At 41.3% G+C, this 14,325-nt stretch overlaps 1 protein-coding gene across 1 annotated transcript; it reads left to right on the top strand.

Annotated features, from left to right (window-relative positions):
- Window positions 1-325: 325 nt before the first annotated feature.
- Window positions 326-11,417, top strand: LOC113164391 (serine/threonine-protein kinase 38-like). The gene is made up of 14 exons (XM_026363680.1): window positions 326-671; window positions 4,079-4,218; window positions 4,662-4,713; window positions 4,814-4,936; window positions 5,267-5,350; window positions 5,460-5,583; window positions 5,823-5,977; window positions 6,120-6,222; window positions 6,362-6,423; window positions 6,594-6,711; window positions 7,959-8,082; window positions 8,195-8,290; window positions 8,389-8,480; window positions 8,572-11,417. Exons 2-14 carry the CDS (start codon window positions 4,085-4,087, stop codon window positions 8,694-8,696), a joined length of 1,392 nt encoding a protein of 463 aa, XP_026219465.1. The 5' UTR covers window positions 326-671; window positions 4,079-4,084; the 3' UTR covers window positions 8,697-11,417.
- Window positions 11,418-14,325: the final 2,908 nt, after the last annotated feature.

Here is a 14,325-nt window from a genome sequence, read left to right on the forward strand (position 1 = left end):
TAATATGCTTTTTATAGATATCACAATAATACTAGTTCTTTTTAGTAAGACTTTGCACATATCCATTTAATTGTGTAACAAAGCTTACAACTACTGCTACTACACTGTATTCTTTCATAGCTGCAAGTACTTGCTAACCAAATTAACCTGGACCACAACCCTAGTGGGAGGGGTCGGGGCTTCTTATTGGTTCGTGGGCCTGTCATTTTCGTGTATATTCCACATGTGATTGGCGAGGGGAAACGACGGGACATCTCCTTCCTCCGTGATTGGCTCGCAGTAACGTCAATCAAGTGCTACGTTGTTGCGTTGCCAGAGTGTCTGACGAGCCCGACGGTCCCAGGAAGCTCCGCCGCTTATTTCATTTTTCTACAGCGATAAAGACGCAGAAACGATGCATGTAGAGGTTAAAGCTGCTAAATGAAGGCAGCTAAATATTCTCTAATTATTTCATGTTAGCTCGTCGTCAACCTGTGGGGGGCTTCTGTTATGATTTGGCGTTGATACAGGCGGTTTTCCTCTAAAGGGTAGTCAATAACAGGAGGCTTCAGCCTTCAGCTGCCTAAATATTAGGCAGAAATAGACGAAATAAGCTATTATCTGTTTTTTTTTTTCAACTGAAACGTGGGGTGGCGGCAAGCCAACAGTTGACTCTGGAGCAGGACACGGAGGTAGGCGAAGATACTTCTTTTAAAATGCTGTTTATTTTTATACTGTCGGTTTTTTTTATTTATTGCTGGAATGGTACCTGCCAGATGGAGACGCAAAGGGAATAGCTATAGCTAATAGTTAGCATTAGCCGACTCAACCGAGTGAACATCTCTATCGAACAACCTCCCATCATTCAAACTTATTAGTATCCTCACAGTTCCTATTATCTAGCATCACCATCGTCATGTGGAGAGCGGCAGTTGCGAATCTAGAGTGGTAGATGGTAGAGGATTGACAGGGTGCCACAGAAGTGTGAGTTGAGGTGAGTTGGGAAAACATCAAGCAGACTAAATAGTAATGTATGTATATAGTGTATGCGTATGCTCAGTGCAGGTACACAGGCAGATCTTAATGTTATACACTAAAACTAGTTGTACATGGTAACACATTTATTTCCTTTGGCCTCAGTCTTGACAGAGAAATATTTCAAATGATCTCTTGTTTGGATTACAGCATAGCCATACCCCCAAGTGTATACCAGCATATTCTCTTAATGCAGCTTATAGTGCCATTAGAAAAACAAACTGTGTAATTTAATCTGGATATATTCCAACATGTTGCCATAGAAAATAAATATTGCATAATGGTGGGAGTAATTGAATCCCTGATGCGCTAATTACTCCCACTATTCCCATTAGTGGAATGTTAAAGTGACCTTTCAATACAAAAAAGCGGTTGTGCACTTTGAAAGAAGTAGAAATATTAGCCAACACGTGTTACATTTGTGACAGGCTTTTAATTATTGTGTACGTGTGTATGGATGTGTGGAAGCACACATGTATGCCTCATTCCTCTCTGGCATCATGACTGAGGCCCTTTATTCAGAGCGGAAAGGAGTTTTCTGTCCAGTCACTTACACTACTTGAGAGTGGAGAGTGTCTGTGTGTAGGAACACACACACACACACACACAGTACAAACAGAAGAACTTAAAACCACACTGAGAAACCCATCTGTGGAAAAGGTTTTCTCCTTAGTTTTTTATTTATTTTAAATGAAAAATCACTAGAGGGAGAATATTTTGCTGCACACATGAACCAGTCTGTCAGCTCACTATCTGTCAGGTCGGATAACAAACTTCAGTTTGGCAACAGGATTATTGTTGTCTTGTTTGGTTTTTGTTGTTGGTGTTGGCTATGTAGTATCCACCCATGCAGATAAACTTCACATAGCTCACATTCATTGCTGTCAGAAGTTTTTATTGAGACATACTTATGTTTTTAAGTTTCCATGTATAGTTTATTGTGCAGACTCAGTTGCTCTGCCACTGTTTTTTGTAATAAGATACGGCTGTTGCTTAAATAAATACTCAATGCTTAAGCACCAATAACAAAACCCCTTTCACTTCTTTTGATATGAAATATGTGACATGACCTCACTGTAACATCTAGGACATGACTGTATGTTGTATGTTGTTTGGGTGGACTGAACATTTAATAGTTTTACTAAAGTCAGAAGGAGTTTTATTTGTTCTGAGCATGTGCAGATTATAGTTATGATGACCAGATTTGGCCCTGTGCAAGCATCTGTTTTAGGCTGTGTGCTCTAGAGCTTTCTTGCATAATGCCTTCCTTATAAGTGGCTGAGTGGTGTAGCCCTGTTTGTTTAGCTGTTGGGTGGATTTTGGTTAACTTCAGGCTAAACTGAATCCTTTCAGTCTGACTGAACTGTGATGCAACCGATTCTGTATGAATGATGCTTCATTTTCCACAGTGATGGGGGGAAAAAAAAAAGAACAAGTGCGTGTATCAGTAAGCCTTATACAATTAAGACATGTTCACATGTCACCGTAGGAAAAGGGCATGTTCAAAATAACATTCAAAATGATTACATTCCATTTAGCTGAGCTGAAAGCTTCTGCTGTCACTGCTGGTTTACTAAAAGTAACTGAGCCATTGTTAAAAAATGTAGTTTTATCTATGAGTAAAGAAAGTCTCACATTGCTCAGCTTCTAATTGGTACTAGCGCTGGGAAATAACACTTTTCAATATCATGTCTGTCATAGAAATTAATGTCTGTGGCGAACTGTGTCCCTGAATAAGTGCACCTGCCTCAATGTGTGGTACCAAAATGAGCTGGTTCTGTGCATGAATAAACGTTCCCAGATGTAGGGGTTGTGTTGTGCCTAGGTAAACCTTTACAGACGTCTCTAACTCAGCACTCTTGTTTGTCAGTGTTCCTGTTCACCCCCATTCCCATCAGACATTTTCCAAAGAGAGCACTTTGCAGCAGCGATTCTGTGATTTTTCTCAGAAGTCAGGAAGTGTCTTGTTGTTGTGGGATTCTTGGGGCCAAGACGGGAAAAGAACCAGTGACCAGACGAAACACGGATCCTATCTCCAGGCTGCAGGGTTGTTTTATCTCAGTGTGAGCTAATTAGGTCTATTCATACATTACTGCTGAAGTGTTTTGATGATGTACACATCCACCCTCTTCCTCTCTACCTCTATTACACGGTTCACTCAAAATCTGCTCATTAATTTTCCACAGTTTAAGAAGGAGAAAATTAAAGTTCCCATCGTAGACTTGCATTGTTTGGCATTATCATTAAAGCAGTTACAGCCACCTTCAACCTGTACTTCACGAGTATGTGTGTGTTTCTTCTGATGTCTGTGGTTTTCATCTCAGCCATGTGAAGGTGGTTGGGTTGGGATTTGACATGGGCACATGGGATGTTTTCCAGAGCTGCACTCTTTGAAAAGTAAAAATGGGTATGTCCCAGTCATTAACCTTTACCCTGCTTGGCCTCACAGTCAAAACTGAAATAAAAAGCAGACTTTACACTTGGCGACGTCCACATCGTAAATACAAAGTAGGTTTTCATTTTGGAAATCTATCTTGATTACTGATAGTCCCCTATCATTCTAGATGTACCATTCTAGATAGCGGTAACCTTTAAAAGGACACATGCATGTAACCTGAGTGCCACAGTTAGTGGTTTGTTAGTTGATTGCTGTGTTTGGAATAGTGTGCATCGACTGTATCAGCCACCACATTAGACTCACAGCTGTCTGTCTGTCGTTACTGGGTGTGAAGCCCGTGGAGCTTCTTGTCATTGTCTCTGTAGCAGTGATTTATATTGTTCTGTTGGGAAGCTTGCACAGAGGATGTTGTGTGAACCTTCCACATATTTAAAGTCATGTAATGTTTGCTGAACAGCAACCATATTACAGGTTAAAGGACCAGTCGCACCAGAAAGTGTTCTAGCAATGTTTATCAGCACATCATTGTGCACGCAGTGTAGAGCACATGCCAGTGCTGTCAGTCATCATAGCCTCCTTCTGCTTTCTCTGTATGGATTTTTGATGGGTTGTCAGCTGCTGTCAGTGCTGATATTTAGCAATATACTTGTTGTGTTTTACTTACAGGATAGTATGGCCATGACGGGAGGGACTGCAGCTGCCCTTCCCATGAGCAACCACACCCGAGAGAGGGTGACTGTGGCCAAGCTGACGCTGGAAAACTTCTATAGCACCTTGCTCACCCAGCACGAAGAGCGCGAGATGAGGTACAACAACCCAGGCAGCTGTATAAGAACACACCCAACCAGGCAGCCAATTACCTCATTTACTCTCTGCATGTAAATGTAGCTGTTGTTTAAAGCATCAAGTGTCACTCCACTGCTGCTGGGAAAGGTAACAGTGGGGAGGTGTTTTATCTCAGGTGTGAGTACAACAAAGGGCATCACAAAGTGTGCCTCCTGTGGTCTCACCTTACACAAGTTGATCTCTAGTCCAGGTAACATGGTTTTGTGCTTCCTGTAAAAGACAGCTAACTCTCTGTTTACATCAATGCGTAAACTGTGAGGGGATTAATTTTTAAAGTTCTACCATGTTTTAGGTCTCCTACTCCCTTTTTATATTACTGTACTTCAGAACCTCTCTCTTAGGTATTGTATATTAACTAAATTTCTGCCATATCTTACACTTTATATGTGTTTTTTAAATACAGGCAGAAAAAGCTGGAGAAGGCTATGGAAGAAGAGGGTTTACCAGACGAGGAGGTACAGTGTGCTTACACTCGCAAGCTTTAAAACGTAACAAATATGTACATTTTCCACATCATTGTTTTTTTGAATCACTAAGAGTCTCTGCGTTTTGCAGAAAGTAATGCGGCGCTCGCAGCATGCTCGCAAGGAGACAGAGTTTTTGCGACTAAAGAGGACGAGACTGGGCTTGGATGATTTTGAGTCCCTTAAAGTTATTGGACGAGGTGCTTTTGGAGAGGTATGTTATTAAAAGAGTGGAAAAACTGAGACTCTTGAGAATTTTAGATTTCATTGCAATTTCTACTTTGGATTGCTAGAAATATTGCAAGAGGTGTTAAAAGTCAAGTCTAGATGAAAAACACTTGACTAGTGTATGTGGTTTCAGTGGTAAGGACCTTAACCAGAACACTAGATCTGTGAACAATCATAGTGCTACCACAGTGATTACAATTTCCTTTACATTACATACGTTACTGCTGTCGAGTGTTTTTTTTTTTTTTTTTTTTTTTTTTGCTGGCATTTGTATTCACATAGCTTCTGACTTTAACTATGATGTCTTCTCCTTCAGGTTCGTTTGGTGCAGAAAAAAGACACAGGACACATTTATGCCATGAAGATTTTGAGAAAAGCAGACATGCTGGAAAAGGAACAGGTAAGGCCTCACAATCCTCAAGTACACCAGGAGGTACTGTAAAGTTTCTGTAAAGCTGCTGCAGTCATGGTGCTGTATGTGTCTTAACTTGATCACTCTCTCCCAACAGGTTGCTCATATCCGAGCAGAGAGGGACATTCTGGTGGAGGCAGATGGCGCCTGGGTGGTGAAGATGTTCTACAGCTTCCAGGACAAGAGGAACCTCTACCTCATCATGGAGTTCCTGCCTGGAGGTTTGCACTGAGACATTACAATTGATGAAAACCCTCTAAACACACACCTGCTGCGGTACACGCAGATAAAAATGTGGTTCCAGTAAAACAATACTTAGATTACCATAATGGTGTTTTTGAGTATGGCCGCTATTATGGATTTCACATAATGATGCATCCAACCTAAGCAAGACATATTAGTAGAAAAATCTTGTGTATTATCATTTTTCAAAAGTTCTGACCAGTGAGCTTGTTGCCAGGCGACATGATGACCCTGCTGATGAAGAAGGACACTCTGTCTGAAGAAGCCACCCAGTTCTACATCGCAGAGACGGTTTTGGCCATCGACTCCATCCACCAGCTGGGCTTCATCCACAGAGACATCAAACCAGACAACCTGCTGCTGGACTCTAGGGTGCGAACTCACCCACACAAACACACCAGACGTGTATTCTTTTAATTTCTGCCATACTTTCTGACTGCTGGGAAAGCATACACTGTGTGGAGCATGTGCATGGTGAGTTTTTACAGTTTGTCAAATGTCTCTCTACTCACAGGGACATGTGAAGCTGTCAGATTTTGGCCTGTGCACAGGGCTGAAAAAGGCTCATCGCACAGAATTTTACAGGAACCTGACACACAACCCGCCCAGTGATTTCTGTGAGTTAAAAATCTAACATCCACAATAAAAGTCAAGTAGTAATGTAAGCAGATGTAAAACCAGATGTATATTTGTGTGTATTATAGTTGGTTGAATAATCATATCCTTCTCCTGTGTTCCCTATCATGCACGCTGCAGCTTTTCAAAATATGAACTCAAAGCGGAAAGCAGAAACCTGGAAGAAGAATCGGAGGCAGCTGGTAAGGTTTTAAGATTTGACAGGTACTGGTATTCCAGAGCAACTTAGTGTTACGTTATTTACGTTAATGGTGTGTGCTGGCTGAAATGAAAATGTGTATATTTTGGGTCCACTATATGATTTGGTTCATATCTAGAGTGCTCATCTTCTAGCTCTCTTTGTGATTGTCAGGCTTACTCCACCGTGGGAACGCCTGATTACATCGCTCCTGAAGTCTTCATGCAGACAGGATACAACAAGCTGTGTGACTGGTGGTCTCTGGGTGTCATCATGTATGAAATGCTCATTGGTAAGCATTCTTTCATGTGTATTGAGACAGATGCAGTCACAGATGAAGCAGATCAGGGTTGACCCTCAACAAACTCACTGGTTATTATGGGCGATTTGAATGTGCCTTTAAGGAAAACCACCTCTTACCACGATGGCCACATACTCCTGTTGACACAGCTGCTGTCTGGAGGACCCTGAACAGACAGTCCAAAGAAAACTGCATTAAAAAAACAGCAGTATACTAGGTTGTGTGCTCAGAGAATATGCTGATCCACTACCCCTTGTCCTCACAGACATTTTTAATCTCTTCCTGAGCCAGGCTTTTTTTCCCTTCATGCTTTCAGGCCTATAATACCACGGCCAAAGTAGTCTACAGTGTCAAGTCTGAGCGAGTACCACCCTGTAGCACTCACACTCATCATAAGTGTGTCTAGTGGTTGGTCAAAGACCACATAACATCCAGACTTTCCGCTGCACTAAACCCAATCCACACAGTTAGCACACCACCCGAAATGCTCCACCGATGATGCCATATCCTCTGAAGTCCACATGAGCCTTGTACATATTCACCCAGTGTGGAAAAAAAAACAGCCTTACTCATTCCTTTTGTTTCCCAAAATGATGCAGTAGTAAAAAATTTGGATCTTGTTCAACTTTTGATTACTTACATAGAACATACGCAAATGTGCATTCCCTCAACACCTGGTAATCAGATTGCATCCATGGGATCTTAGCACAACACATTGTTTAAGTGGAAACTGGACTTTCTGACAAATAGGCCCCAGCCACTATGAGTTGGTAAGAACATTTCCCAAATCATCATGGCATTGTACATGTTGCAGTAGAAACCACTGTGCAAGTGGTGTGTAGAAAAAATTATTTTAAAGTTTGCAGATGACCTAATGGTGCTGAATGTTGACAAAACATAGACGGTCGCTGAGGATCTTTAGGAAAATCCAGGCTGATCATGTCACTCTTTTTATCAGTGGAATCCCTGAGTCAGTCATGAACACTGAGCTCTAGTGAGGGCACGTTAAAGATGACCTAAGCTAACCTGCACCCTAAACGCTTCCTGTTGTGGGTGAACCCTTTTGCGTTTTATCGCATTTAGTATTTGTCTTTTTGTTTTCCACATTGGATTATGAAAAATTACATGTTGGGTGCTCAAATTGGCTTAATATTTGCTATACTTGGGAATAGTACAACCAGTCAGATTGCAGTAGATATTTATAATAACCCTTCTCAATTCTCGCTGACTCTGTTCAGGTTATCCACCCTTCTGCTCTGAGACGCCACAGGAGACATACAGGAAGGTTATGAACTGGAAGGAAACCCTGGTCTTCCCACCTGAAGTCCCCATCTCAGAGAGGGCCAAAGACCTGATATTAAGGTTTGTGAAGATGAGCTCATATGGAGGCCACATGCCAAAAATGTTGAGATTTCCAGTGAATATTTGTTTATATAAAGGTTTATGGTGTCAGTGTGCCGTTTGTGTGTTTCAGGTATTGCACTGACGCTGAGAACAGGATTGGAGCTGTGAGTGTGGAGGAGATCAAAAGTCATCCGTTCTTTGAGTCGGTGGACTGGGAGCACATCAGGTACAGGAAGCATTCTTAACCCCTTTTACAGAACCACTACGCTCTTTAGTTTTTCCTCCCTCAGTTTGTCCATGACTCCCTCTGTCTTGCCTCCGCAGAGAGCGGCCAGCAGCCATCTCCATTGAAATCAAGAGCATTGACGACACCTCCAACTTTGATGATTTCCCTGAATCAGACATCCTTCAGCCAGGTTTGTCTTATGAAATATTGTGTTAGCTGCACCCATAGCACCCCCAAGTGGCACTTACAATAACAATAACTGACTTTGTGTTTGTGAACAGCCAATGCGACGGAGCCAGACTTCAAGTCGAAGGACTGGGTGTTCCTCAACTACACTTACAAACGCTTCGAGGGGCTGACTCAGCGAGGCACCATCCCCACATACATGAAGGCAGGGAAGGCCTGACATGCTCCAATGGGGAGAAAGCAAACAGACGTTTACGGACACAGGGTCGGGCCTCGGAGCCCCGCTGGTGCTGAAGGCTGCGCAGTCAGCCTCTCAGTCTAAATTTAACCCTCATCGCAACTTCAACATTAGGTCTCCTCAACCTCCGCTAGAACGCCAAGAGCTCGGAAATTAAGGAGCGTTACCGCATTACCTCTGTTGTTCATATCATGTACACGTGCCGTCTTCAGCCATAGCTCTCAGGCCAACTCACTAACTAGGACACTAAATCAGCACATCTGCATGTTCAGCAGCATATTGCTTCTGGAGAGGATTTTTTATTTCTTTTATTTTTCTAAAGACAGCTGTGCAATTGAGGCTTGAATTTAAATCACTGCTTTGTGATTTGTGAAGGTTCAACACTGGCGGCTAAATTAGATCTGAGCGAATTGTTCATACAGAAGATGTGCTGCATACACTGTAGTCAGACTCTGGATTATGAGTAAGAACAGGGCTGCGTCACCTCGTCTCACCTACACTCTCTTTATGCTTGTAAAGGAAAGTTCCAGCATGATTCCCAGTGTTTTGCTAATGCTCCACATCACAGAAACGAAACTAATAATAATATCAAGAAATTCACCCAGGATTTAGCACCAGGAGTATTTTATCCAAATACGCCTGTGCGTTATTTGTAGGCGAATGAATGTACGAACTTATACAAAACCAATATAAAACCTGTCAGAACAGTAAGTTAGCATGCTAGCATTAGCATTTTAAAAGGCTATATAATGTAAAACATGTGAGTAAAAACACAAATCATGCTGGAATCCTCCTTGGTCTCTAATGGTGGCGGCACACAGTGCGACTCTGTGTCAGCTCAGTGGGGCAACTCTTCCTGTAGCATTGCTTCAGCACCAGTGCTTTTCTCACACGGAGGAACAACTTGTTGCCAGGAAACATCTGAGTGTAGATTACCCTGTGCTTGACATCCGTTACTGTGGAGCATTGCCTGTTCACATTGCCAAACAAACTGCAGAGTGTGTCACTTCCCTTTAGAAACACTTGTTTTGTTCAGTTCAGCGCTTCACTAATTGACATTTCCCCTGATTTTAATTCCAAGCAGTCCAAAGGTCAACCCCCTTTCTTCTTAGATAGACAAGACATGCAAAGTGCCTTTAAACAGCTGATAAATATTTAACCAGATGGTATCATTATCAGACATTAAACAGAAGCCTATTGAATACATGATAATAATAATGTTACTGATTGAAGGATTACAAGGGTTGTAAGAATTAAAGCATTATGCTTTCGTACAAGTTGACTTCCTTAGTCAACTTGTATGGAAGCATCAATGGTCTCTTGAAACAAATATAACCTTGGATGAGTCATATTTAGAGTGTGTGCAGAGTAATAAAATGGAGTGATAAAGCAAGGGCAGTGTAAAAAGCAGGTGTCTAGAGGTTAGATAGTAAAAGAGGGGCTTATAAAGAGCTATTGTTTCAAAGTAAACAGTGAATAAAGTGTCTTTGTTTGTCAGGTAAATATTAAACTCAAATAGAACGTAAACAAGAATAGAATATTAGATGTGACAATATCCTAGACATGTGTATGGTTTCTATATGTCTCCTCAGTTTGAGTTAACTTCCCACTCGTTGTTTTTAATGCAAACAAAACAAAAAAACAAACAAACAAAATCCAGCCTCATACACATGAATTACAAGGCCTCAGCAAAACTAATTCTTTAACCATCGTGTCAGCGACACAGCGCTAAACATAGTTACCAAAGAAGTGATCATCACATGCCTGTGATCTGAACCCGTATTCAGATGTAGCTATCGCTTACTGCACTTGACGTAAAACTACCTTTTAAAACAAATTGAAAAAAAAAAAAACTTTCCAAGAGAGCTAACCTTGGTTATGGAATAATTTGCCATTTCTGTTCCTACACTTGTTAAATTGAGTGTGTGGAGACGGGGGTGGTGTTTTTTTTTTTTTAAGTTAGAACATCTGGTAGGTGTCAACAGGGAAAATAGACTGAGGACGAAGTTCAGCTGCAGCTGTCACAGAAATCCCATATTAAACCGTTTGTGGTGCTATTTCTGAGAATTTCATGTAGGAAATGTGATCTGGCAGTTTGGCCATTCTGTGTCTTCTAGTGGATCAGTTCAACTCATCCAGGTAGTCCTGTTTCAAATCTGAATGGAAAAAAGAATGCACCATCAAGACTGACAAAAAATCATAGTCTACAGATGCTTGACATGTATATTTTTACATTATTTATTATTTTTCTTAAGTTGTTGAGGAATTAGTTTGTATATTTAGTGTATTTAAATTGGATGGATTTTCATGCTGTTTGGTTTATCAACAGCAATTTAGTACTGCACTTCTGTAAAGTTAGCAAAATCACGAGAAACACATTTTAAAAATATTAGTCAAGACCGTGATGTTCGGACTTTGTGTACCTGTTTCTGGTCCTCCACATTATTATGATGTCATCAGGGTAATATTGGAGCACTCCCTACAGAGCTGCAGAAGACGTCTTCCAAATGTGTCACCGGGGGGTGTAGCCCACTCTGAGGTGTAAAATATGTGGAGTGCGCCTTTAATTACCGACAGGAAATGTCTGGAAACATATATTCAAACGTTCTGGATCATATCAGATAGAAAACCTCGTCTGACCTGTTTCTTTTTTTGTGATTTTAAAGCTAAGACCGGGCTGCTCGGAGCTGCGGTCTTGGTTTTGCTGACGGTTCTCGCTGTAGATTCCTTGTTGTGTCTGATCACTGGAGCACACCGACACAGCGGGGGACTCAGTGCTTTTCGTCAAACCCGCGTTTCTGTGTCGTAAAACAGGAAATGATTACTTTTACTTTCATCAAAAAACACACGCACAGGGAAAGTTAAAAGAAAGGTAAATACTGTGTATGGGATCCGTACAATTCTGTAGATGTACACACAAGATGACTTGAATCATTACTGTGCCACTTTATCTAGAGGTCCACAATCTAGAGCATCCACCATCTATCACTAGATGTATGTGGTCGACTTCTCTGCCTCAGAAACCCCAAAGCCCAGAGACTTTGCTAATAATGTGTCATTCCCCCCCATTTTTTTTTTAGAGCAGTAACTCTGCTTCCTCGTGATCTTATAAAGGTTTCCACAGGCCAGGACTATGTAGTGAAGTTTTTTGTGTAATGATGTGTACATATTGTTGTAGACACTTGAAGGAAGCTGCCTATAGAGTAAAGGAGGACAGTGCTCGTTAATATATTCATTCACACTGATGAGTTTTTATGTTGACAAAATGCTTAATAAAATAATCTAGTTCTAAACGTACGTGCTCATTGTTTTAGTGGTTTTATGGAGGGTGGGAGGGCCACCACAAATACATGGGCAAAGGAGAAAAGAAAATCTAAACAGGAGGATGAAGTGGCCTCAGAGCAATGTGACATATAGATGAGGCAAATCACATTTTATTACTCTTATAATTACATTTATGCAAAGCGAGAACAACAAAGCAAAGTGCTTTAATAATGGGTATTCAAACAATAAAAAACTCACTGTGTACTTGTACCACCTGTGAAAACATCGAGCTTGGTTTTCAAAGCAGCTGTTGCTGTGACTCCCACTGGTCGCTAGAGGGGAGCCGGCGGTACACATCTCAGCTGTTCTCCAGCTGATCGGGCTCTTATGAATGGGCGACATGTGAGCGACTCTCAAGTTTAATTCATAATTCCTTGAATACGAGTTTTTTTTTTTTTTTTCAAGACAAACAGAGACGCAGCACCGTTAAAAGCTTGGTGATCGAGCTAAAATGTGTTTTTAGCGCAGAGGTAGGGAAGTTAGTGCGCACCTTTAGGTGATCGCACACAGATGGTTTACAAATCAAATGTCCTATTCAGATATAAACGACATGTTTGAATAGGATTTGAATGGCGTGCACTGGAGGTCGCAGCACTACCTGTTCAACCTCACCTTCCTCCCTCTGAAGTGTGAGCGACCCACACGCTTTCACGTGTGGGACTCCCCCGTTACGTGGTTAGCCTGGTTTAGAGGGTGAACGGCCAAGAAGACAAGTTGTTTTCCTTCCAGCAAACATCTAGTTGTGTTAACCGGGTTTCTCTTAATCCCTTACCCCGATTAAGGAAACCGGGTTTCTGGTTTACATCAAGAAATGAGGTTAGGTTACAGCAGAAAGTGGCTGTAAACGTAGCTGATGCATGTCATGACCCAGTTATTAGCAAGAGCACCCATTAAAAATAGCTCAATATGCATCCTGCTCAGATGATCCAACCTTTAGTGCAAATAGGTGTCGAAGTGACCTGAATGTAAAGAGAAGTGTTGCTTCATGTGAAGCTGATGTGTGTGTGTTTTAACACACCAGCACATCAGTGATGAACCACGTGCAGGCTCAGCTCCCACAGGGAACGAAGAGTACTTAGCACAGATTGTGACATCTACACAGGAGGAAACAACGGTGTTCCTCTCGCAAAGGTCAGCAGATCTACCTGCTCCCACATGTCTGCTCAGTCTAGATCACCCTAACGTGTCTGCGATTACTGCTTCCGCTTAAAGTTCACGGTTAAGTTTCCGTGTTTCCCGTCTTCTTGTAATCTTGAGTTAATAGCGCGGTTAACTGCACGGATTTTTACTTTCTATGCAGATGGGCCTTTAACGGATTAACGAGCCAACAGACAACACGTGACCGTCTGGTTATATAATATGTAGGTCAGCCGTAGATATATACACACACACACATACGCTCTCGCCGCCATATTGCTGCGGGGTTCTGGTTAAGGACTCAATACATCCTGAGGTCACATTGTAGAACGTGTAAGAGTTGTGTGCTACTTTGAACGTGCATTATGTGTTGTAGTTAGACAATCACATGACACACTTCGAAACTAAATTCTTAAAGTAAGAAGTTAATCTTGGTTATATTGAAACCATGCTATTATACATGCTTAGTATGAAAAGCAGCATTGTTTTTTATTTTACCAGGTTCCCTGAGTCATAAACACGTGTCTGTCATTAGTAAGTAACCAGAAACTCGTGAGTTTGCCTGTTTTGAATTAATAGAGCTTTGTAGCCATGAGTGATCGGAGCGTCCCCGTACCAATATGGCGGCCGCGCTGACGCATCACTACAATGAGCCGAAGCCCTTGCTACACCGTATATATTTATGTAGGTCAACATGATTTTCTTTCTATTTTTTAAAGAGAAAAATGATATCTTCCCTTATCTGTTTGATAAATTTGAGATATGATTACAAAAGTGTTCACATTCATATAAAGATGTAGCAAACAATTAATTACGAAAACTTTGTATACTACAGAAATAATAAATATATATATATATATATATAAAGATAGATGCTTAATCGATTAAATCATATATCCACATGTTTTAAATTCGTGAGATAGATTAAACCTATGGAACAAATACTAGAACTACAAGTTCTTGTTCAGTGAACACGTTTCTCGCTGGCACGTGCAGCCTTCCCTCTTACGTAAAGTCTCGTGCGAAGTTCTCAAATAACACTATGTAGGTGAGAGACGAAGATCGTCATCATTGAATATGATGTATCACTCTGAGTTTAACAAAAAAGGATCGCTCGGCTTTATTTCATCTGGAATATTCGTTGATCATC

This window comes from Anabas testudineus, chromosome 23, assembly GCF_900324465.2.
Source record: "Anabas testudineus chromosome 23, fAnaTes1.2, whole genome shotgun sequence".
In the NCBI taxonomy this organism is placed as follows: Eukaryota; Metazoa; Chordata; class Actinopteri; order Anabantiformes; family Anabantidae; genus Anabas; species Anabas testudineus.

Excerpts from the sequence above, each read along its gene's own strand:
- LOC113164391 (XM_026363680.1), top strand. The coding sequence starts at position 4,085 with ATGGCCATGACGGGAGGGACTGCAGCTGCCCTTCCCATGAGCAACCAC. Across the intron at positions 4,714-4,813 it reads AGGGTTTACCAGACGAGGAG|AAAGTAATGCGGCGCTCGCA; the intron begins GTACAGTGTGCT and ends TGCGTTTTGCAG. Across the intron at positions 5,584-5,822 it reads CATGGAGTTCCTGCCTGGAG|GCGACATGATGACCCTGCTG; the intron begins GTTTGCACTGAG and ends GCTTGTTGCCAG.